The following is a 27,305-nucleotide window of genomic DNA, read 5'->3' on the forward strand; positions in this document are numbered from 1 at the left end:
TATAGAAGATGGCAAGAATTCCTGAATGTCTTAATGACGGAATGATGAAGATGCAGCTTCCCCTTGGACAAAAGACGAATGCCACCCTGATCAGTGCTTACGCTCCAACAATGACAAACCCTGAGGAAACCAAACACGTGTTCTACGAGTAGTCCGACTATGTGTCATCTGTTCCCACAGGTAGTCGGACGTTTCGGCCCAAAGACACTTCGGCCTAAAGACATTTCGGCCCTCTTTTTTTTGTTGTTGGTATTTCAGTTTCAATTTTGCGGAAACTGGGGGTTTTATCCAGTGGTTCTTAGACACGTTTTACATTTAAAAGAATTTTTTTCAATGTCTAACAACTTTTGCGCATCGTGACCAAATTGATTTGGTTATATTCAGGGTTTCCGCCTCCGGAAAACGCCCTACATTTAGGAATGTGAGTCCGGGGGTGCAAACGCGAAGACCCAACATTGTCTTTAGTGAAAGGTGAAGATAACGGACAGTCATCAATGTCATAACGCAAATAAAGAATACAAAATAAAAAGTTGGACAAACAGGGACACCTGGACACACAACGTGCCTATGAGGAGTGAGCATTTCTTGTTTTCTCGGGGTTTACAGACAAATGACAATTATATCTTAAATAAAGCACTAATTATCAGATAAGCATATTGACACATAATACATATATCTTAATCAAAGCACTAATTATTTAACATACATATACACACATAATGGTAGCACTAATTTTTAGACATGCATATAAATAAAGCACTGATTATTAGACATACATACCGATTGTTAGGCCATTCTTGGAACACTGATTTTGACTGCGGATAACTCAGTTTACCTGATCAGGATATAGGGCTCACGGCGGGTGTGACCGGTCAACAGGGGATGTTTACTCCTCTTAGGCACCTGATCCCACCTCTGGTGTGTCTAGGGGTCCGTTTTTGCCCAACTATCTATTTTGTATTGCTTGTAGGAGATATGCGATTGATCACTTGTTCGTTATCTTCACCTTTCATACATATAGACGCATAATAATTTCATCTCAATTAATCAAAGCACTGATTATCAAACATGCCTGTAGACACATGATAATTATCTCTTCAATGAAATACTAGTTATCTGATGCATCAAAATTGGTACCGTATAAGTTTTACATGTAAAACTTATACGTTACCAATTTTTGATGCACCAGATGCGCATTTCGACAAATAATGTCTCTTGAGTGATGCTCAACCGAAATGTTTGAAATCCAAAAAAACAATAATCTTGTACGAGCTATTTTAGAGGAAAACAGATTGCCAGCAAAACTGCGCGGGAACGTTAAGGCAGGTTATGAAAATTTTTACTAGGATAAAATCCGCGAAACAATATGACGTCATAATTGAAATAAGTATATCACTAAGTATATATTAAATTCCGATTTCATTTTTTATTTAAGTTTTAATTATGCATAAAATAAACCATGCAGCTACTAAGATCCAACGAAATTCGAAATGCTATACTGCTGTTGTGTAATTTCTGTCTGATCGATATGAAAGTAAACTGATGACGTCATGACTATACATCGAGTGACGTTGACACATGCAAGGAATTTGTATATATGTGTCATGCAAATATCGACAAAATGTGGAGCATTTGAAATATATGACATGGGATATATGGGATATATATGTGAAACGCTGAGAATTCATTGATATTAAGAAGGTATGTTGATATCTTTCATTGACAATTTTGTTTAACGGAGAAAACATTCCTTTTAGCATGTCGATCCGATTTTCCTCTGTCACAGACTGAAATAAAACTGCAAAAGTAGCACATTAGGCCACATAGTTTTAGAGACTTTTTATACACCGTTTGAAAGGTCATAAACTAATGTACACGGCAATTACTGATAGAATTGTCTGTTAAAAAAACTTTTAAAGAAAACTGCATAGCATCAGTGGAAAATGTAAAACATGAGCTAGATGGTTTCGTGTTTAAATGTTCAATGATTATTTCTTATTGAAAGTGGTAGAATTGTATCAGTAATTCTGATATACTATGGGTGTTTTACCGTCATTATCGCCAGTTAGACCAATATTTAAATCTTGGGATAATGTGTTACTTTTACATTTTCTATTAAGGTACCTCCACGATCTATTTATAACAGTCATGCAATGACGTCATACGGAAGTGCATGTTTGCCATGTTGTTATGATACAAAATGTTCGCATGTAAACAACCAAAATAGTTTTTAAGAGTTAGTAGCTCCCTCTCTCTGTGTAAGACCGATTTTAAAAAGCATGCAGTTTACGTGCATAAATGAAGCATGACCTGCCTTAACATACCCGCGTGGAGTCAAATTTGTCTAAGGATAAGAGCTATGCATGAGGGAGATAATCCTTAATTTTGAAATGGTTTTCTAAATTTTATTCCACCAATTAAATATAGGTCCGTATTTTCAAGCTAGTAAAGAAGTATTTAGCTACTGGGCTGTAGAAACCCTCGAGGACTAACAGTCCACCAGCAGAGGCCTCGACCCAGGGGTATATAGACATATACTAATTTTACCTTAATTAAAGCATCAATTATCAGACATGTACAGTCATAGGACATAATTATTCGCCACTTTCAAAATGGCTGCCATGAAACGCACGTCCACTTGGTGAAGTTTGAAAGTTGTTTGCTGTGGATAGAATTAAAATCTTACCTCAGTATTTGGTCAGATTTCCTTTCATCCTGATTACCTCCTTTAGTCGCCCTGGTATAGAATTATAAAGGTTCTGTACATAGTTTAATGGAATGTTTTCCCACACAGTCCGAATTTCCGCTATAAGATCTTGTCGAGAGTTTATAAAATGGACACGGGTTTCTAGTGTTCTTTTCAAATGTAACCATATGTTCTCTATTATATTTAAATCTGGTGACTGTGCTGGCCATGTTGTTGTATTAATATTGTTGTCAGCTACATAATCTTTAATAATTTTGGCTCGATGAACAGGGGCATTGTCGTCCATGAAAATGTAGTTGTTCTCCGGGAAATGCCTGGCTATTACTGGCCATATATTATCATCAATTATTTGTAAATATCTTTGAGCATTAATGTTACCTTGGATATCAGTCAAAGTGCCCATACCTTGAAAACAAATGCATCCCCAGATCATAACACTTAACTTTCGTCGCGGAGCAGGACACGCTAGTTGGGGGTTATACTTTTCATCCGCTTTTCGCCACACGTATACCTTGTTGTTATCCCCAATAACAATCTGACTCTCATCACTGAAAATCCATTTACACCATTCTTGCTGAACTGTCCAATCTTTCCTCTCCTTGCACCATTTTACACGTTCTTTTTTATTCACTTCACGAACTGCCACTTTCTTCTTTGCAACCCTCCGTACATATCCTAATTTTTTTATTTTTCTTTCAACAGTTTTTGTACAAAATTGATGATTCCTATTTTCATTAATAATGCCTGTTATGTCTTTGTAAGTACGTCTCCGATTTTCTTTGATGACCCTTGAAAGTTTGTTAGAATCCCTCTGCGTGAATAGACACTTACGGCCCCTTCCCGTGCGATTTTTCACATCAGAATGCTGTTTGAATTTCTTAATAACACTTCGCACGGTAGATCTGGGTATTCCTAAAGTCTTTGATAAGTTAGAAACATTTCCGTTCACTTTGTGTGAATTAACTACGAGATTTCTGACTTCAATGCTCAGCTCTTTCCCTTTACGACCCATTTCAATCAACAATGTTTACTAAGTTTATGATCAATAGCAGACGAAAAAATGTATGTGTACACGTCATCAATTTTAGTAGCTTGACCCTGTTGTAAAAATATGAAGGGGAAATTTGTTGTCTATTTATAGCACGGGGGTCTATTTTCGGTTCCTAATCGCAAATACAACGCCATTTGCGCACAGGGTGGCGAATAATTATGTCCCATGACTGTATATGGACACATGATATTGATATCTTAATTAAAGTATCAGTTTTTAGACATGCATATATAGATTTAAATCAGAATATGAATGAAATATGCTAAATTGCTGGTTTATTGCAATGCCATCAAGAGGTTGCGTGTATGACAATTAATTGTTATCACATATTGTTAGTTTTCATTTTAAGAATCATTAATAAATCATTATTTCTGTTTTGATTTCTTTCACGGCCTCCTGTTAATTATATGGAAGTTTGCAATTGCCCTTTGCTCAAACAATTTAAATTTGAAAATTTAGTGTAAATGATCTTGGTTGTTCGTTTTCTCCGTTAAAAACAAAACAAATACGTAATTTTCTCTTCTTTTATTTATCTATGAATCTGGGGGTCATCATGAGTTCGAAATAAGATTTTAACATTCAAATAATAGTTCAAACACTGTCGCTACCAAGGTAAGCGATACAACGTAATTGTCTCTTCTTTTATTTATTCTCTCTCTCTCTCTCTCTCTCTCTCTCTCTCTCTCTCTCTCTCTCTCCTTAAGCTCTAAAACTTCATAGTTATTTCGGATTTCAAACATTTCGGTTGAGCATCACTGAAGAGACATTATTTGTCGAAATGCGCATCTGGTGCATCAAAATTGGTACCGTATAAGTTTTACATCATCTTAATTATATATTCTTTTCAGACAACATTGCTTTAGGAAAACTTGCACAGCAGCTGTATCCATATTCTTCCTTTAGATGGGGAGCTGATAAAGCGGTGGACGGATTAAAATCAGACTATTCTGCTGCTGGAGGACAGTGTACGATATCGGGAATTGCGAAACGAACAGCCAGGTGGTGGGTGGATCTAGGAGGTGTCCTCAGTATACATCACATAACTATATACTACAGGACGGACAATGTGGCCTGGGGTAATTTGTATGAATGATTTGATACAAGGCGGATTGAGATGTGTGTCTCCTCTATCTACAGTACGCGTAGTGTGTTGCTGTCCACAGTCAATTTAAAATTATCTTATAGCAATTAATCTGCATGACGGATATCTATTAATGCTTCTGATTAAAAATCAAGCTATATGAAGATCATATTTACTCATTATGTTTCATGTAAAGAACAAGAGCCACGGATAGCCAGAAATGGCCCTTAGTCAGAACTTGATATTATTCTCGGGGACAGAAGCTAAGAAAATCTATTTTTCAAATATGTTATCCTTTTTCCGATATCATTTCAATCTTTTTTAGTTATTGACGTTCAAAGTACCCATTTTTTTTGGCCAGATTTTTATTGACGTCACAATTTTGCAACGTAACGTCACAATTTTACAACGTTTCATGCACTTTTACGTGAAAGTTTTCTAGGTATCAAAGTGAATTTGCGGATTTATTGGGTGTGTGTGTGTTTTATCATTTGGGGGGGGGGGGGGTGTTATTATTACCCCACATGTACATGTAAACACGCCGTAAACAATGACAGCCAGACTTCGGACAGCAGTGTTGTTATTTAAGGATGTATGGGACTGACATCAGAGTAATTAAAAAATCCTAAAAATGAGTGAAATAGATAGTATTGTACTCATTTTATCGAAAAAAGACATTTTTTAGATAGGTTCGTGAGTTCGTTTCCATGGTAACGAACATCAAAGATACCCTTGCTGGAGACATTATAATTGACTGAAATTTACTATTTGTCTAAAAGGGGGTATGGAACTGACATCAGAGCAGTGAAAAAATTCCTAAAGTGAAACAAGTAATTAGCATTAGTTTTAATTTAACAGAAAAATTCATTTCTAAATAGGTCTTTGAGTTCGTTACCATGGTAACCATCATCAAACATATCCTTGCTGGAGACAGCATATCTAGAACCTGTAGAGAACCCGGAAGTGTATGGTTGACATCAGAATAATTGAAAAATTCTAAAATTGAATGAAATGGATAGCATTATATTTATTTTATCAGAAAAAGACATTTTTGACATAGGTCCGTGAGTTCGTTTCCATGGTAACCGTCATCAAACATATCCTTGCTGGAGACATCATGTTCAAAACCTGTAAACAAAAAATGGAAAGGTATGACTGACATGAGAATAATTAAAAAATTCTAAAATTGAGTGAAATGGATAGCATTATGTCTATTCTATCAGAAAATTACATTTTTGACATAGGTCTGTGAGATCGTTCCCATGGTAACCATCATCAAACATATCCTTGCTGGATACATCATATTTAAAACCTGTAGAGAACCTGGAAGTGTATGGCTGACATCAGAATAATTAAAAAATTCTAAAATTAAGTGAAATGGATAGCATTATGTCTATTCTATCAGAAAAAGATATTTTTGACATAGGTCTGTGAGATCGTTACCATGGTAACCATCATCAAACATATCCTTGCTGGGGACATCATATTTAAAACCTGTAGAGAACCCGGAAGTGTATGGCTGACATCAGAATAATTAAAAAATTCTAAAATTAAGTGAAATGGATAGCATTATGTCTATTCTATCAGAAAATGAAATTTTTGACATAGGTCTGTGAGTTCGTTACCATGGTAACCATCATCAAACATATCCTTGCTGGAGACATCATGTTCAAAACCTGTAAAAAAACCCACCAAAAAACGGAAGGGTATGACTAATTTAAAAACTCTAAAATTGATTGAAATGGGTACCACTATATTTAATTTACCAAAAAAAAACCCCACCTGTTTTGACATACATGTTGGTCTGTGAGTTCGTTTCCATGGTAACAATCGTCAAACATATCCATACTGGAGACATTATATTCAAAACCTGTGAAAAATATACGTGTAAGGTTGACATCAGAATAATTAAAAAAATCCAAAAATTACGTGAAATGGATAGCATTATATATATTTACTATTGAATAAATATATATATTAAATATAATAAATATTTATATATAATTATTGCTTTATGAAGGAGCTTTTTAAAGATTTGTTCCCTATATATTGAGATATAAAACTTTGATCCCCTATTGTAGCCCTATCCTACCCCCCAGGAGCCATAGTTTCAACAAACTTTAATCTGCACTATGTCAGGAAGCTGCCATGAACATTTGAACTTTCCTTGCCCAGCAGTTCTTGAGAAGATTTTTAATTGACCCCTCCCTATTTTTGTAATTATCTCTTTTATACCTTTAAAGGTAGCATGACCCTTCATTGCATGACATTGGCCTGCTTGTTCTGGAAGTATTGTACTGGAGATTGATTGATTGAATATTGTTTTACGTCCCTCTCGAGAATATTTCACTCATATGGAGATGTCACCCATGCCGGTGAAGGGCTGCAAAATTTAGGCCTATGCTCGGTGCTTAGGGCCATTGAGCAGGGAGGGATCTATCTCGTGCCACATCTGCTGTGACACGGGACCTCGGTTTTTGCAGTCTCATCCGAAGGACCGCCCCATTTAGTCGCCTCTTGCGACAAGCAAGAGGGTACTGAGGATCTATTCCAACACAGATCCCCACAGGATTTTTGTGGAGAATTTTTTATAAATTTGTCAATATATATCTACTATTTCGCTATTATCTCCCCTTGGAGCAGGGTGTTACCCTTCATTTCATCAGACTTAACTTGCCTCGACCCAAGGATGCTTTTTGACAAGTTTGTTTGAAATTGGCCAAGTGGTTCTGGAGAAGAAGTCGAAAATGTGAAAAGTTTACAGTCAGACGATAGACAATGGGTGATCAGAAATGCTCACTTGAGCTAAAAATGAGTTGCATTTCTTTATAAAATCATATCAAAGATAAAAATTCTGCAATCTAAAGTAAAATCAAAATTCCATTTGTAACTAGTTCTAATTGTAACTGGGACCATTACATATGTTCCCCAAACCAGTTGAAAAGTAAAGTCATTGTAAACCTATAGCAAAAATCATTTTATTTTAGCCTTTAATTACATGTAGTACGTTTACTATGATTTACTATGGTCATTTCAGTGCAAAGAAATAAAAGAAAGCAATGCATGTCATTCTAGTACAGGCCTTTCTATCATATACCCACAGAAAGAATTTCTTAATGTTTGCATCAAATACAAGAAAGTTATAGTGATTTTAAAATCATCCAATCAGAAATCAGCACACGTGCGTGCACGTGCTGACCAGTAATTTTAACCACACCAATTTGTAAGGAGTACCAAGACACACCTAAAACCTCAAAATCAAAAGAATTTGATGAAAAACAAAAACATTATCGTCCTTCAAAAAATTAACTTTTGAAATATGATGCATGTGCATGCACGTTTGCGTTGGCATTTTTTGTTACACCAATATATAGATACACATATCATCTACCTATGATGTGAATATCAACCCATTCGCTTCATTAATAAGAGAGTTACAGATGTTTTAGTACATGTATTATCCAATCAAAAAGAAGCGCACGTGCATGCGCGTGCAGATTGGTAATTTTGACAATGCAGATCAGTTAAGGATCTCAATATCTACCTATAATATGAATATCAAACCATTTGAATGAGCAACAAAAAAGTTACACTGATTACAAAATTCGTGTACGAAAAATGTGATGCATGTGCATGCACACACGTGCAGACAACACGACTATCATTTTGCGTATATAAAAATGATATACTATCATCCTAACAAGGTTTCATGTTGATTCCTTGTGAATTCTGATTTTCAATTTTTTTGTACCAAAATTGCAATGCACGTACGTGCGCGTACATGCACATGCAGACAAATTACTATTGTTTAGTTATAAGACATAAAATCGTAATGAAGTATGTACCCCTATGATATATATTAATAGAATAAGTAAACAATATTAAATTTTACAATGAATATCATAAGTATTCAAGATTATTACTTTAGAGGTTATTTTGTATGCAGGGTCCTGTATAAAAACTTATTACTAAGTATAAATTTAGTAGTAAGTTTTCTGGTTATTGGGTCAATGGCAGAGTCAACATACAGAATTTGATCCATGGTTGTTGAGTGTCCATCATGTTTAGGGGCGAAATCAAAAGACCAATGTCAGGAAAAAAAATTAAATTCAAATAGTTAGGGGGCCTCAGGGGGAGTAAAAACTCAAATAAGTTTGTCATCCAACATCGATTTCACTTTAGTGGAAAAAAGACAAGTGGCTGTTAAAAACCACATAATAATATATTACATTTTACCGGTAATGAACATTAAATATTTTAAATGTACACTTTAATTTGTGAATAAACAGAAGTAAAAGTATAACAGTATTATTTATACTCGCATGTTTTTACTTGTTAATCGATTAGTTTCAACATTCATAATATTTAGATTTAAGGGGAGTGGGGTGTGATTTCGTGAAAACTATGTAAAACGTATACGGTACCGATTTTGATGTGAATTTAGTTTTTTGTCAGACATTGAACTTTTGATTTCGCCATCGCCCCTTAACGTGTTAAATGATTTAAGAATTCCTCTCAAATTACCCAAACTGCATTTAGTATTAGGACTAACTTATTGACAGGTGCAATTATATAAACCTAGATACATTGTACCTTAATGATAGCCAATAGTATACAGTGTTTTCCCTAAGAACCGGCCGCCGGCCAAATTGACCGTTTCAAACGATTTTCTGGCCGGTTGAAATATAAAAAAATCAAAAAATAATATGTTGTCAATTTCAGTGATGTTGATTTACACGATCGATCTTTGCAAAGAATGTATGCAATAGCAATTGGTTGGCTATAAATATCTTTCATATTTCTTCCTTGTTTATGTTTTTATCGAGAGCTTTTTGAAACAGCGATTTTGATTGGACGATATTTTAAAATCTCACCTTGCGCGTGAGAAGCACATGGCAGTGAAAAATAATGAAGCGTCGAACGAATACATTACATGATTTCTTCCAGTCAAAACATCGGAAAGGTGTGTGTTTCACACCACTGTGATTAACTTGTCTGAGGTAAAAATGTTCAACCCTTTGGTATATATTTAAAAATGTAGGTTAAAAAGTGGCATATGAACAAGGGTCATTTTGCCCCCTGAAATGCCTCAGAATGCAGGATTTTGCGTCTAATTTTCCAAAATTTCATGGGGGGGGGGGGGGGATCCCCCCATACCCCCCCCGGCCTGCTACAATTCTAAATGGGCCTGTTCAAATGAAATGAATGGAAAACACTGTATTAGTAAATAGTTCGAAATTGTTTCAATTTAAATTTTACATAATATCTCTTATTTAGAGAATTCAAAAAATCAAGTATTTTAAGAAAAAGACCAGAAGGATATGAAAAGTTAAAAGCCTACCATTATATATTTATTTGCAAGAGTTATGTATTTGCATCAAAATATCTGTATCTATGATGTAACCCATGTTTCTTTTTTATGCACAAGTAACTTATTTTGGTGAGTGTATACTTATTCATGGTGGGCAGTATATACATGTAGGTATGTATGCATTTAAAAAAAACTAGAGTTCCTTGCAAAATTATGCATATAACAAAAACGTACATATTTATCATAATACCATGCTTGTCATTTTTTCATTATAGGACTTGGGCAATCTTTAATTTGCATATATATTTTAAAAACAAGCACGTCAATATGATATCATGATATCAAATGCCTTGCAGCAAACTTATCCAGCTAGCTTGACAATTCCCAAATATTGTTTACATGAAATAGATATAGAACAATTATATTTTACTCTCACATGGTATGTGTAACACAAAACAGGTGAATACAACTAGATTTCATCATTGAATCTGTCTACATGGTCTAGCTGACATTTAATAGTGGACACTTTGGCCCGAAGAAACTAGATAATACATTAGGTGAATAGAAAACTAATAATGTTAAATAAATTTCTTTAATGAAGCATCTTGTTAAAAAAAATATTTAGTGTTGTACATGTATAATAGTAGTGTCATAGTGTTGAAATTGTTGGGCTGAATTTAAACTTAATTGGCAGAAAATACCTAGCATCCATCTTCCTGCATGATCGAAAAGGGCCATGGTTACCTTACGATTTTATTGTAGTCAGCTATCAATTAGTGTATTACTATTCCTTTGTAATAAAATTACTTTTTTTGTTACTCGGGGGGGGGGGGGGGGGGGGGGGGGGGGGGGGGGGAGGGGTGGGGGGGGGGGGGGGTATTTGAATTACTGAACTGAAAAACAATACTGATACATCAATGAACCTTGGCTATTTACATGAAGTGTTAATATTGGGGCCTAAGGAAGCTGAGTGACAATTCATATTCTTTTTGTTGTTCAACACATTCATGCTGGCATAGAATTGCAGCATACTGTCATGAATGAGTCAACTTTCACATCTTACGCTAGGCCTATAACTCATTGAAAAATAACCTTTGTTTAAATCATAATTCTAAACTCATTTTTATGAAATCTAAACCATTTATCAAAAAACATTTGATCTGGACATAAATTCTATTCATGATTTCAAAAACTTTTAGCAACATTAGATGCAGAAAACATGCATGATTAATGAAATTTATCATTCCATTTCCTTATATTCCTTTGTAAGAGTGGAACACAATCATATAATATGTGTATGGCTGCAATGTTCCGGGAAAAAATAAGACACTGACACAAGATACTGGAGATATTTGTGCTGTTAGTGGTGTAAAGGTTACTATGAATTGAATCTTAATAAGTGGATGAAAATTATTTCAAAATCAATTATATAGTAAAATAAATAAAAGTTGACCCATTTATGACATTATGCTGTATATTTTGCACAAAGTGAAAATAAATCAAAGCATGTCACTGGGTTTGTATAATTTGTATGTGGTGGTAGATTTTTATAGTGTCCTGTCTCTGTTTTCTGTACTCCAAACATCAACTATTAAAGGAAGAAAAAATCTTACTCATCAATTTATGTAAAACCAAAGATCCACCACTGATCTATTGTGTATATCCTAGCTTTATATGACCCCTCCTCCAATAGATATTTAAATTTATAGAGATGTATATTAAAACTTGACAAATACTTTAACATATTCATACTCAGATGCAGATGCTTGTATCATACACTTTGCATGTTTGGCTAAATAATTTAGGTTGATCTAGATCTTCAAAGTCTATGAACAATCAGCTGACATTGACAATTTAATAAGCGCCGGTGAATTCATACCCTATTTCAATATTGTTTTCAAGCATCGATTTTCATGGAATTTTTGGGAAGATTTGCACTTGAACAATTTTGTTTTCTTCTTATTTGACGTACGTGCGTACTCGGCATTAATTTATTAACCTGTTAACAGTGATTGACAAACCTGAACACATGTCTTGCGTCTGCGATTGCAAATATAGATGATCCAGCGTCTGATGTCTTGGTGAGGCAGCTTTCCATCGTCTTCTGTGGGTCAAAAAACCTTGATGTAACGCTGGATCGCTTTAGCTGACTGAAATCCGCGTTTCCCCTGCATTTCAATGTTTCAAAAGTCTCACTATGTTTACATTGCCGAAAAGTAATTAAAGTCGTAAAATTTACGCGATTTGTTTTTATTTCGAATATAATAATATTTTTATCATAGTTTATGTAAAATATATCTATAGAATTAATTGCATTGTAGATATTATCTAACATACACTCAGAATCAAATAGGAGATGCGAACGACATAGGATTTATTTACGTCATTCGGAGTTGCGCGGTAATTTCAAAATCGTCAGTCCCGTACATCCTTAAGACACTTGTTGCTACATGTATAACTTTGGACAGTGAGTAAACATTTTAATCCTATGTTTCACACTTGTATTTTTTGCACACCCATTTCAATTGTTGCATAAAATTTTGTGTTTTGCCATACTTACATTTATGGTGTGTGTGTGTGTGTGTGGTGGTGGTGGTGGGGGGGGGGGGGGGGGGGGGGGGCTAATAGGGAAACTGTTACAAAAGTAACCGTGCATGTACAGAATAACACAAGAACATTTAGTTTAGTCATATGGAGATAATTTATTTCACATTTGGCTGAGAACATTTTTCACGTGATCTCATAATCAGGTAAAATATGTTCCATTCATTTAATATTATTTATTTAGTTTCCTATCCGGATCATTTATTACAATGATATAAACCTGTGTGTATTTCAAAATCCCTTATCATCATTATACATGTAATTCCATAACATTTATGAAATTTAATTCATTTATTTAAAAAAAATCTTATTTTGATACTGTTACGTAATAGAATCAAACTCCCTCCACCCATATCTTTGGTAAAGTGTCACTGTGCAAACGAAATTAAGCGGGGTTACCAGTAGAACGTAATTTTCACATAAATAGAAATAAGAATTTTATCAATCAAGAGGTTAACTTCACGGTGAATTAACACATTTGTAGTTTGGCACCCACCATGAAAATTTGCTTATTTTAACACTTTCACATTTATTATTGGCATTAGGTTTAGTTCTTTTCTTACATAAAATGCATGATGGAAACCCTTTTCCATTATCAGACACTTTCTCCATATTATAAATACTCAAACTAAAGTGTGGTTAATAATGTGTTCAATTCTTCCTTTTATAATGCCTAGTAATATTTTGCTTAATCATATTGGGTAAAAAAAAATTTAAGAATACATGCATCAACTTTTACTTTAGGAACGAGTGCCATTTATATGTTCACTTCTATTTTAATCAGTATTAATATCTTTTTTCTCCATTTGTCATTTTTTAATTTTGTTATAAGAGTTATGATTTTGCATATTTGCTGACGAGACTGAATTTTAAATGATAAACATAATTGAAACAATTAAATATACACTATTTTCGGTAACATTCTTTTTACTCTTGTTTTTCATTTACGAATTATTTAGTATTATTATCCCTTTTTAGCTCTTCTGAGCCAAAGGCTCAAAGAGCTAATGCTATGGCCATTTGTGCGGTGTGCGGTGTGCGAAGTGCGTAAACTTTTTAGAAAAAGGGCTATAACTCAAGAACCCCTTGGCCAATTTTTTTCAAATTTGTTACAGGGTATCATTGGCCCAAGGGCTTTCATACATACTAAATAGAGGGATGTGACCCTTTAACAAGGGGAGATAATCAGGAAAATACAAACAAAAGTAGTGGTTGCTAAAAAATCTTCTTCTCAAGAACCAGTGGGCAGATTATCACCAAACTTACACATAAGAATGAGGATATGTTGTAGATTAAAAATTGTTCAAGGCATTACCCTGGGGCAAAGGGCGTGGTCTCAAGGTCACTTCAAAGTTGACCTAAATTTATATTTCCTTAAATCTTTGATATTTTAGTCATTATAAGGACTAGGATCATCAAATTTTGAAAGTTGATGCATCTTAGGACCTTGTGTCAAGTTGTCTCAAAAGTAGGTCACGGTGACTTACTTTTTGAATTTTGCAGGTATTTATCTTAAAATTAATTTTGATGCATATCTTGAACACTTTGAAGCCTATGATCATCAAAACTTGTCAGTTGGTGGATCATGGGACCTTAAAATGCGTCAACTGAAAAATAGGTCACCGCGACCTACTTTCTGAATTTTATGGCTTATCATTTATAGATATATTTTAAGTTATTATTTCAAATACCGAGAGGTTTAGAATCATCAAATCTTGTAAGTTGATGCATCTTGAGGCCTTGAAACATATTTATAAAAAAAGTAGGTCACAGTGACCTACTTTTTGAATTTTGCAGATATTCAAATTTCACATTTTCAATTTTAGATGCATATTTTGGGCACTGTAAAACCTAGGATCATCAAACTTTGTCAGTTGATGCGTCTTCAGTCTTCGGTTTGTGTCGACCAAAAAGTAGGTCACCGTGACCTACTTTTGGTATTTGAGAGCTAAATTACTATATTTCAGACACTATTTGACCTACAATCATCAAACTTTGTCAGTTGATGCATCTTGAGTCTTCGAAGTGTATCGACCAAAAAGTAGGTCACTGTGACCTACTTTTGGCATTTGACAGTTATATTTATATATTTCAGTCACTAATTGACCTACAGTCATCAAACTTTGTCAGTTGATGGGTCTTGCATGTTCGAAGGGTTTCGACCAAAAAGTAGGTCACCTTGACATACTTTTGGAATTGGACGGCTATATTTATATATTTCAGATACTATTTGACCTACAGTCATCAGACTTTGTCAGTTGCTGGGTCTTGCATGTTTGAAGGGTTTCAACCAAAAAGTAGGTCAACTTGACCTACTTTTGGAATTGGACGGCTATATTTATATATTTCAGATACTATTTGAGCTACAAACATCAAACTTAGTCAGTTGATGCGTCTTGCATGTTCAAAGGGTGTCGACCAAAAAGTAGGTCACCTTGACCTACTTTTGGAATTGGACGGCTATATTTATATAATTCAGATACTATTTGACCTACAGTCATCAAACTTTGTCAGTTGTTGGGTCTTGCATGTTTGAAGGGTGTTGACGAAAAGGTAGGTCACCTTGACCTACTTTTGGAATTTGACGGCTATATTTATATATTTCAGATACTATTTGACCTACAGTCATCAAACTTTGTCAGTTGATGGGTCTTGCATGTTCGGAGTTCGCTGACCAAAAAGTAGGTCACCATGACCTACGATTGGAATTTGACAGCTATATTTCAATATTCAGATACTAGTTGGCTTAAAATCATCAAACTTTGTCAGTTGATATTTCTTGGTTTCTCAAAATGTGTAAACCAAAAAGTAGGTCACATTGACCTACTTTTTTTGAATTCTTAGGATTTAACTAAAGATTTAGAATACTAAGAGGCTAAGAATAGAAATGGTGGGGTTGTACAATTTATCAGAAGAGCGATTCTAGGCCCTTGGGCCTCTTGTTTTATTAACTGCCTTGTATTTTGCTAATTAGATCTAGTAATGTAACTCTGTCAATGAATTTCATTTACTAGCAAAACAAGATCCATATTACTAGATATATTTTTCGTATTCATATTTGTACATGTATGAATTTCTATATATTGATTTCTTTTGAATGAAATATGCAATGGACCGGAATACCTGTGTGTCGAAATATAACGGTACCCGATGACGTACATGTATGTCCAAATCGGTTGGCATGTAAACAACCGAACGAATGTTGTAGCTCAGAGACTTGTAGCTTACAGTTTATCCTTTGTAATGTTATGTGGACGCCTAATGTTTGTATGTTACCCATAGTTTGTATGATAACTTTAGAAATCTATTTATTATTAGATCTATATCTTCACATCTACGTAACTTATCGAGTTAGCCATCCAACTCCAAGTCTTTTTTTTTTTTGTGTACTGGGATAACGATTTCATCATGTTCATCAGTGCCAAGAAAACTGAATGTAAGGAGATGAATCATGTGAAGCCAGATATTCATTAAATTCAACGATCTTCAGATAATTAAAATATATATACAGTGTGATAGCGTAGAAAGAAAATGTGTGGAAGTAAAGGCGCAGACGATGGGTGGATCTCATCTGGAGTGGATTGGAGGACTTAACTTCGTAATTGTTTGTTCAAATTCCTAAAACTATTTAACTAGTGCAAGGTTTTTGTAACTATTCCTAACATGGTTGCATATATATCCAGGTTCATAAATTGAGCACATAATCTATTTGAAATTTTGGGGCAAAATCGATCAATGTACATAGCCCGATTCCGACGATGGCGCGGCTCCGATTTTATTTTAATAATATTGTTTGAAATAATCATATTTTATTAACTTTGAATAATCTCTGCTTTCGTAAAAAGACAATGGAGCAATCCCCAACTATAATATTTAAATATTACAATTTGTATTAAACCTATAGAGATTGAAAAATATTCAGATTTCATGCATGGAATGTGAAATTCCGGTTATTTGCAGAACATGAAAAGTAAAAATTCACATATCCCCCAGGCCTCGATCCAAAAAAAAAAAAAAAAAAACAACAACTCTCAACTTCTATGCAATATTTAATATACTAATTTACAATTCATTAATATTTATTGGATCGAGGCCTGGCGCATTTTGGTGCATATTGTTGGAAATTATCAACTTTTACAAAAATAACACAACTGTTATCGGTTCCGCATGTTGTAATTTCAATATGCGTGCATTTTCGCGAAAAATTAAAACCCACTGGATTTATAAAGAAGAAAGTCATACCATGATGGAATTTTGGAATGAAGATACTTTATTTTACTCAAAATTACAGGGTCATATTTGGGTATTCGTGGCTCTTGTTCTTTGTTAGTCTGTCTTCAAAATATAGGCTACTAAAACAATATAGAAAGCCAGTATGTCATGTACATGTCTGGTTTTAGAACTGTGTTTATTAACATAGTATACTGGTAGTGATCATATTGGTTGCTAAACAGTTACAGCGTTCCTAGTTTACTCCAGATGGCGTATATACATCTACAGTACACTACATGCATGATGTGCATAAAAAATCGCTGTTACCATAATGCTGCTTCCTAATTAAGGAAATAATGAGTTTGCTGTAAGACAATTCATATTTTTCTCTCTCGATAACCTTCGACATCTTTCATAAATATTGTATGCAACTGTTGTTGATTTAGTGGTCGTGTAGTTTTATATTTGAAATTGTTTCAGGTTCGCCGATTTATTAGTAACAGAATATAATGCAATATACCCCTAAAAGATAATACCACATTAATAAGATACCCTGATATATATATACAGAGAGAGAGAGAGAGAGAGAGAGAGAGAGAGAGAGAGAGAAAGAGCGAGAGTTAGCCAGGTACAAATACCACCGACTAACTTTCCACAGAAGCGGGTTCTATATACACGATCGCATCTCTGATCTGTTTTCAAAATTCTTTTTTTGTAACGTCTCAAAAATATGCACCGTTAACATAAATCTTTAATTTATAATTGAAAGCAATTTAATAATTTCATTCGAAACTTTCAATTCATTCATTGCACATTCAGATTTACCTGACAGTTCTTGTATATTGTTACATTTTATTTTTAGATTATTGATGCATTCGAACCATTGACCTCTTGACCTGATCTAACATTGGCTATTTCCTGTTCGTGTTCATATACGTTTTTTTTTTCATTTTTACAGCTCACCACCTATTGTACATAATTTATACATATAGTTAACCTTAGGTCAAAATCATTTCATTGGATATAAACCGTGCTGGCCATTTGTTGAGAAGCTGACCAACGCAGAATATATTTTTAACAGTGACCCATCATTGACCTCTGTTCGAACACATAGCTAATGTACAGATTTACAACTCAAAACGATCTCTCCTGTATGTCATGCACACTCATGTGCAACAAAATTGAAAATTGTATTCATTGCATTGGTATTTTAAATTGATACACTAAGGAAATTATTCTCCCTCGTCAACCACGTTTTAGGAGAGGTACTCGGATATTAACCTTATTCATAGATAAAGAATCTAAGGCAATGGCCAATATCGAGTATAATTGTGACTATTATGGATTGTGAAATGATTACAGCACGCTGGCATGGCTTTAAAACACGTTCCCACTTTAGACACTTACACATGAAAAATATTATGAAAGAATGAATAGAACGAACAGCGAAGAAGAAAAATAAATACTTCCCGGCACAGACAAATTTATCTACATAATATTTTACAAAGAGAATCTCATTGGATAAGTCAATATGCGTAACCCCCCCCCCCCCCCCTCCTCCACTTCCACACGCACACACCGCAATTCCACACCATAACCATCGGGTGATTCCATACGGCAATTACGCCTCCATTCAAATATCAATGTTTATTTTAGCTGAAGGTTCGAATATATATTCACTAACCGCTGTTTTTATTGATTGATTGTATCTTGTTTAACGTCCCTCTCGAGAATTCTTCTCTCATATGGAGACGTCATCAAGACCTGTGTTTGGCGCTTACGGCCATTGAACAGTGAGGGTTCTTTAGCGTGCCACAACTACTGTGATACGGGATATCCGTTTTTAAGGTATTCCATGTATAATGAAAGGATAATGAACAATTTTGAAGGATTTAGATCAACATAAAACTTTATTGTTAAATAATGATGGAAGTGAAGCGGATGAAATTCAGATGACTGGTAAATGATTAGAAGCTGACCTTTTTGCACTTAAGACTTTTTGGAAGAGTTGTCTGCCCTTTGTAAAAATAAGAAAAATCTAATTTTCTAAAAATGTGTATGGTCAATGATTAATTTTATTTCATATTTTCATAAAAAGAAAGTGTATGTAACTTTCTACCAAGAGATTAGTATGAATATATAATTTGTTTTTAAAATATTGTAATAAAAGATGCTTTTCCCATATACTTCAATGTTAAATTCTAGGTGAAATATATCAAGCAGTAAACAAAATTTAGAAAATTCCTACCGTGGGTTATTTTTATTTGATGAACCCTTCAAAATGATACCATGATTACAAATATTCCACCATCCATTTATTAGATATGAAATATGGTCATTACACATTGAATACCTTAAGATCATCTCCGATGACACGTGATATTCACACCTGATGACGAGCGTTTGGCGATGGAACTGTCACTACCTCTTTTGAACGATTTAGGTCTGTCGCGGCCTGGATTCGAACCCTGACCTTCCGCATGCGGGGTGAACGTTCTACATCTAAACCTGAGGCATCATATTAAAATAAATGTTCTTTTTCAGAAATCCTTAAAACACTTTGTAGATATCCCTTTTGGAGACCTCATGACGTCAGTGCAAATGTCAGATACGGCGATACTGGTATCTTAGCTGCAATAATGTAAAACTTATATACGGTACCAATTTTGATGCACCACATGCGCATTTCGACAAATAATGTCTCTTCAGTGATGCTCAACCGAAATGTTTGAAATCCGAAATAACTATGAAGTTTTAGAGCTAAATATAGCCAAAAACAGCGTGCCAAAAAGTGGAGCCAAATTCGTCCAAGGATAAGAGCTATGCATGAGGGAGATAATCCTTAATTTTGAAATGAATTTCTAAATTTTATAACAGCAATTAAATATACATCCGTATTTTCAAGCTAGTAACGAAGTACTTAGCTACTGGGCTGTAGAGACCCTCGGGGACTAACAGTCCACCAGCAGGGGCCTCGACCCAGGAGTCAGTAGCCCTATCCAATTTTTTTTTATTCTGACGTTTTCGGGATATGGCTATAATTCCATAGGATCTCCGTAATGGTGCAAAATAATTTTATGAATAACCGATAATAAACTCTGTGTATTAGTCCCAAATGTTGTTTACACCAAAAGGAGTACCAACTTTGTGGTCGTGCATGTCTAATAAAGGTGTTTTTCATTAAATATAATGTACAACATGCAAAATTCTTTGTCTGCTCCGCCATGCTTGTTATCGCGAGATCTCGTAGGTGGATCTAATGAAAAACCTAAACATTGACAATCAGCGCGAAAATGTAGTTACTCGAGTCACTTTGACAAAAAAAAAAAAAAAAAAAAAAAAAAATCATATTGTTGCAGAAAGAATTTACACTCTGCTGTTCGGTTTTTAACTTGATATTAAATTCAAACCTTTTCAATACCGACGAAATAGCTTTCGCCTCCATACTTGTCCATTGGTGTAAATACTACCTTATATGGCATATGCAAATGACTTGACAATCGGAAGTTGAAACTTCAGTACATCAAACATGGCGCACAAATATGAATCGAGAAATTGAAATTTATCGAAATTGTTGAAAACGGTAGAATAGAGTCACACAAATCTTTAGTTGCAGGTTTTAAATTTATATATTGACTAAGAAACATAGAATATCATTATATTTACGTAAAGAAAGTCAGGAAATGTTTAGAATGAGAGCAAATGTTGCGGGAGTGAATCACTGCCGCATTTGCACCATTACGGAGATCCTAAGGAGTTGTAGCCCTCTCCCTAAAAATAGATAAAAATAATAATAATAATAAAAAATCAGACAGGGCTACATTATTGCAGCTACTGGCATCTATACTTAAATTGATTGATTGATATTTTCCGACACACTCAACAATTTTTCATTTATCTGGTGGTGCCCAGTTTTTTATTGGTGGAAGAGAGAAGGCAGATACAATGTATCTGGGAAGAGACCACCGACCTTCTGAAAGTAAACTGGGAAACTTTCTCACTTACCAGCGCGAGTGGGATTCGAACCCGCGCCTGGAATACTGGGAAATTAGGTAAAGTGCACGTGCTCCCTCAATATATTGCCCCCGTTATAATGCCACCACGCTTATTGCCTGACAATCCTAAAGAACGGATTTCCTCTCATGTTAACACCCCGTTATAATGCCAACCCCGCATAATGCGATATACCGCTGATTTTCACAAACAAATGGTTAAATTGTATAGGGTTTACCCTCGATAATAATGTCAATGGCCTAACACCATCAGCAATCACACAACTGTACTTTGATAGAGGTGCAATGAAATATGACAGGCTGGACAAGGTGTTCAGGTGGCCGGTTTAATTATTACTAATTGCAGAATTGAACTCAAGATAATTAACGTTTATACAGAATAGAAACAAGATAACTTTATGGTATTGAATTTCTTTCGATTGCTCGGTCGGCAATGGGGAATTCGTTATATTGTCACCCCTCTTTATCGCCCAATTCGTTTTAATCAAAAGTTGGCAATATATCGAGTATCAAACTTGTAAGACAGCATTTGAACCAATGATGGGTTGCATTGGGAAACTATATATTGTTATAAAGATCATATAATTCGCGATACAAATAAAAGGAAGGAGGGTCAATTCATGATGAACATTTCATGAATCGTTGAAAATCACAAAAATCCATTCTTTCACTTCAAAAAGCAACAAATACGAAATAAAGATCCCTCATTTCAGCATCGGAAGTGGGAAATTGTCGGCATGTGTAGCATTTCAGCAAAAGAACATCGGCGGAGAAAGTTAAGATTTAGAGAATACAGTCATGTACATCCATTTTCATCGTCATAATATGCGCGCATGCTTAATTCACCTTTCAACTTCTAAAGGTCCGGCACTGCTTCATTTGTATTACAAGGTGCGACGTCCAAACAACACATATCTATTGTTTTGCGACAGTACCCACCTGCCTAATGAGAGGCACTGCATTATATAGGAGATGGCAAGGCTAGAATGAGATGATCGACGTAAGTTCATACAGGAAAGGTGAAATCAATCTCATAACTCCTATAAGCAATACAAAATAGAGAGTTCGGCAAACACGAACCCCTGTATATACCAGAGGTGGGAGCAGGTACATAGGAGGAGTAAGCATCTCCTGTCAACCGGTCATACCCACCGTGAGCGTTAAAATGACCATAAAATTTGCGAAATGCTGACTTTACATGAGACTGCACCATCAACTTGTTTGTCAGTAGCCTGCTTCGATTCAAAAACTGACCATAAGCAGAACAATCTCTTGCGTATCGAATCAGTTGAAAGATATAAACACCATATGCAGGTGATAATGTATTATATGGAAAGTTGACGATGTAATTTAATATCAAGGAGATGTTAATATGTGAGGTATCCGCCATTTGTGATGACGGGTTGTAGCATTTTTTTTTCTACATCAATGTACAGCTTCAGTTCTGACTTTTTCACACGCTTTAGTCATTAGAGCTCGCAGTACGCTGTACTCCCTATAAAAAGTTTGCCACGTCATCGGGGTAGATCAAATACTAAAAACTAGTTTAAATGCAAATGTTCTTTTTGGAACCATTGAAAGTGTGTTGAAATTTTTGATACATAGCTAGATTAAAAAGGATAAAACACATCATTGACGAACTTCTATACTGCATAGATTTATTTATAAACCTTGTTTTTCTTCTTCAGTGTATTAAAAGACTTTGAAAGATACATGTACATCCTACATAAAACGCGCCATCTCTAGTTTAGAGGAGACACTTTGATATCCTAAATTATAAAGTCTAATTTTTCACCCTTCATACTTGGTTTATTTTAAATATTTTTCAGATTTCGATAATGCGTACACCACTCGATTCCTTGGTTTCTCGGTATATATATCGAACACAACTAATAAAGATGACGGGGTACTGTGTTTTAAAGACACGGTGTACACCAGAGCCACAATACCGAACCCGACAAACATAACATGTCTAAATCATGGACGTTACGTCATTTATTACATCGAGAGACTCCAAGGCGTCACTTATCCTCCTGAATATTCTTCGTCCGCACACAACGAGCTCTGTGAATTTGAAGTTTACGGTAAACATAAGTTATGCATTTCACTGTTTTGGTTACTTGGTTGGTTGTATATTGTTTAACGTCCCGCTCACTCATATGGAGACGTCACTACTGCCGGTGAAGGGCTGAACAATTTAGGCCTACCGCGTTTGAGCAAAAGGGATTTTCCTCTTGTGACACGGGATCATGGATTTTGTGATCCCATCGAAAAGGCCGCACCTGTGGATATGATAACGCTTTCATTCTCTCGTACTGCTAGTTTTCTCAAACGTTTTAGTCAATTTGTACATATCCATATTTTCATTGGGGTTGGAAAATGGGAGACAGTTATACTTATTTAATCAATGCAAACACTAACGTATTGTAAAATCGCGTGTTGCTGATTTTCCTGAATTTTTATATTAAAAAAAAACATTCTATTAATATCCATTTGTACATCATACATTCCTTTAGGTTTATTATAATATTTCTTTTCATCAGAAGGAATAAATAAACGTTTTCTGATACACCTTGGAGAACTGTTGAATCATTATATTTTGTGGGACTCAATTATCGTGGTCCCGTAAGGACCCGGGTAGTGATAGATCCTCAGTACCCCTTGTTTGTAGTAAGAGGCGACTATACAGGGTGGTCATTTGGATGAGATCACAATAACGATGTCCAGTGTCACGGCAGATGAATAGAGATATGTCCCTGCTTAAAGGCTGTGAAGACGAGCATAGACCTACATTTTTAGCCTTTTACTGGCAATGTTGGCGTCTACATATTAAAGAAAAATTATTGAGCGGGACGTTAAACAGTGAACAACCAACCAATATTCATGGATTTCATCTTTAATCCTATCTCACGAATTTCTAACCACAATGAAGTGTACGATTTACATTTTGTTTAAATGTACAGAAATTACATCACATGTTTTGAGGTGTAAAGGTTCGAACATTCTCGAAAATTGACCCCCATGAACTGAATTGACTTATCAGTATCTTATTACATACATTCGAGCTTTTATCTATATACATAAACTCTTTTTGTGTGGAATTTCGCATTAGATAAATTTCGCTGACATATGCCACTTGTTTTTTCTTTTATTTATTTTTTATTGAATGTGATTTGGAAAAAAATATTCGTGAAGTATTACATATACTCTTTTACGAAATGAATTCATCGATGAAATGCAGGTTGTCCAACACCAGGCGTTTATGGAGAGAACTGTGATATACCGTGTCCTCAGAATTGTCAGGAGAGACACTGTGACATTGTGACTGGAACCTGTCTGGGGTGTATTCCGGGATATAAAGGGTCTTTCTGCGATCAACGTGAGTCTTGTGATTTTTATTTCTAAACATGTTTCAAGAACTAACGTGTATCATGTGTAGTAATAGCAAAAATAAAACCAACTTTAAAGCAATTGTTCAATTGTAAATTATATTTGAGATTGTTTATAGTTTAGTAAATATCAATATTTTCGATATAAATGTAATTTTAGATTACAGTAATGAAAATGGTCGGGAACAAACTCCGATATTTCAAAATATATTATATTCATCGAGAAAAAAACCGTATATGTAATAAAACGTTATGCATACACAATATATAAATACATATCTTAAGATTTTGGAACCCAAAAAAATCGTTACGTTTAATTGTTCTGATGTAAATTAATTTTGATATCCATACATGTACATATATGTATATCTACACATGCCACTAATGTAAATGATTTACTTGCTTACAATTATGATATTTTCCTCAGTCAGAATTTGATGTTATTGTAAATTGATTGTAACTATTGACTATTACAGGTTCTCAGTGTAGGTATAACATAATATACATGTGTATCTTATAATTACACATAATACTAGTTTAGATTTCCAACATGATTTACTGTGTCTTACAGTCTGTGATAATAAGAAATACGGCCTGGAGTGTAAACAGAACTGTGGTAACTGTAGCGATGGGATACAATGTAATCACGTGAACGGAAGTTGTCCGAACGGATGTGACGTCGGAGCTCGAGGCGATAAATGCGATGAAGGTCAGAAAAAATCTAGAACATACATACGCTCGTTCTAATTAGACTTTTGTATTGTACCATTATACATTCGATCATTTCAATATATACACGTTGTGTTTGTTATCAAATTTTGTAGTTTAGCCTTAGTATTTTATTAAGTTTTCATTTCCATATAAATATTTTATCGTCCTGAAGAAGGAAAAGGTCGTCCCGAAAATTTGACAGTTCAATATTTTTCGTGTCATTGGTCATTTTAGTTCATTTCATATGCTTATACAAGCTTCTAGGGGAAAAAAATCTTGGACGAGCGATAGTCTCACATGAGATGAACAACGCATTTCAAAGTATTACAAAGTTAGGCCTTTGCCATCGCCATTGATTTGATGTTTTGATGTAAATGACAAATAACTAATACATAGATGTACAAGTATGTAACGTATGATGATACCAATCCAATACATTGTGATTTTATCATAGAATTAAACTCTCCGGGGAAATTACGAGTCCTTTTTAGCATTAAATATGTACATGTCATTTTATGTGTAATCAATATAAGACTAAATATATATTGATATTTACGAATGATATATGGTGACTTACTGCATTCTATATCTGGATAAAACATTGACATTGAGATAACCTTTCAAGTCGACACGAAACACTATATTCTAATGGAAAAACACGCTGGGGATCAATTGTATAGTTTATTAAAGACGTGATGAAATTTGTTTATAATCGACTCAGTCAATACTGCAAATTACTGTCATGCTTCTATATGTGTTATACCCAAGTCTACGGTGAAGCTGTGCATTTATTTTTGAGCTGCTTATGAAACGCTTTAAATACACATTTTATCATTTCGTTAAAAATAGAATATTAAAGATACATATAGGCTAAATTGACAAAATAACCAATCAGAACTCGTTCAGTACCAGGTTTGACTATTTCCCCAGTTGGCTAACATTGACATACAAAACTAAAGTCATAACGATTTAACATCAGTTATTTTGATAGAGATCGATCAGGTAGATTAATGGGCAAATCATAATATATATATATATATATATATATATATATAATTCAATAAAAAAGCAGGAAAATATGCAGTTCCAAAATATATTTAAATCACTAGATTTAAATATATTTTGGAACTGTATATTTTCCTGCTTTTTTATTGAATTATTTTGACTGTGTGATATCAACTCTTTCTATTTGGATTATATATATATATATATATATATATATATATATATATATATATATACATGACGTATTCAGAAATTAGACATTTTAGCATTCTTGAGCGTTTTTCTCAGGGTAACAGGTCCTCACAGGCATAAAGGAAATGCAACACAAAACAAAGGTGACATGGTCTATTTATAAGAATAATATGTTTGATCAGGAGTTGCACGACAATTTACGACGTACAAATTCAAAATAATAGCAATATGTCAGACTGTTAACATGTCGTACTCACCAAAGCCAAATGATGTTTGAATTTGTGAACATGATTGTTAAATATGAAGATATAGCCGTGTAATACAATATTAGGCATGTTTTTGATCCCTAACTTTAGAATAACTAAAATAGATATACATTTAGCATCGCATCACAGACACGATGAATTATTGATCCGATAAAGGTCTTTTACATACTCATCATGTACCAGATTGAAATATTGCCATTTATCCAGATATTTAATTTTAGTGACATTTTTCTACTTCTATATTTCAGATCTAGACAGTGATTGTAAGTAAACAAGTGATTTGTAAATACACGTTGGGACGTAATTATAATATCATATTTTAATTTTTTTTAACGCTGGACTGTATAAGAATTTACATTGCTTGTTGAATATATCTATGCATTTCTGCAACAAGGTCACTGTGTGTCAGATAACCAGACCTTTATAAAGGAGTTCCAGATGAAAAATGATATCTTTGACAATAATTACAATATTTCAAAATCAACAGCTGAGCGTTATGTATCACTGGTCGTTATCTTCACCTTGCATACTATACCCAGATAAGACAGCATTCATGTATATAAGATGTTTTTTTCTTCTTTTCTGAATGTAAGTGAATATAATGAATAGCGAATATTTTCATGAATCCATTAAAAATACAAAATTAGGAGGAGGGAAAACCTCAAGTCAAACCATAGATGGGATCAGCTGTTTCGAGGAGTAAGCACCCCTTGTTGACAAACCATAGTATATCTTGACAAGCTAAAGGAGGTAATCCGTTGTG

At 34.4% G+C, this 27,305-nt stretch overlaps 2 protein-coding genes across 2 annotated transcripts in view; one reads left to right on the plus strand and one right to left on the minus strand.

Moving 5' to 3' along the window:
* The window catches only part of LOC130052998 (uncharacterized), a 90,793-nt gene that overhangs the window by 36,037 nt on the left and 27,451 nt on the right, over positions 1–27,305 (minus strand). The gene's annotated exons all lie outside the window — the stretch shown is intronic.
* LOC125674294 (uncharacterized) overlaps positions 1–27,305 on the plus strand; it is a 48,494-nt gene that overhangs the window by 6,017 nt on the left and 15,172 nt on the right. The window contains exons 2-6 of the mRNA XM_048911419.2: positions 4,607–4,834; positions 22,809–23,063; positions 24,221–24,358; positions 24,940–25,077; positions 26,791–26,805. Of these exons, the coding sequence (XP_048767376.2) occupies positions 4,607–4,834; positions 22,809–23,063; positions 24,221–24,358; positions 24,940–25,077; positions 26,791–26,805 (774 nt within the window). The remainder of the gene's footprint in view (positions 1–4,606; positions 4,835–22,808; positions 23,064–24,220; positions 24,359–24,939; positions 25,078–26,790; positions 26,806–27,305) is intronic.

Source organism: Ostrea edulis, chromosome 3 (assembly GCF_947568905.1).
Source record: "Ostrea edulis chromosome 3, xbOstEdul1.1, whole genome shotgun sequence".
Taxonomy (NCBI): domain Eukaryota; kingdom Metazoa; phylum Mollusca; class Bivalvia; order Ostreida; family Ostreidae; genus Ostrea; species Ostrea edulis.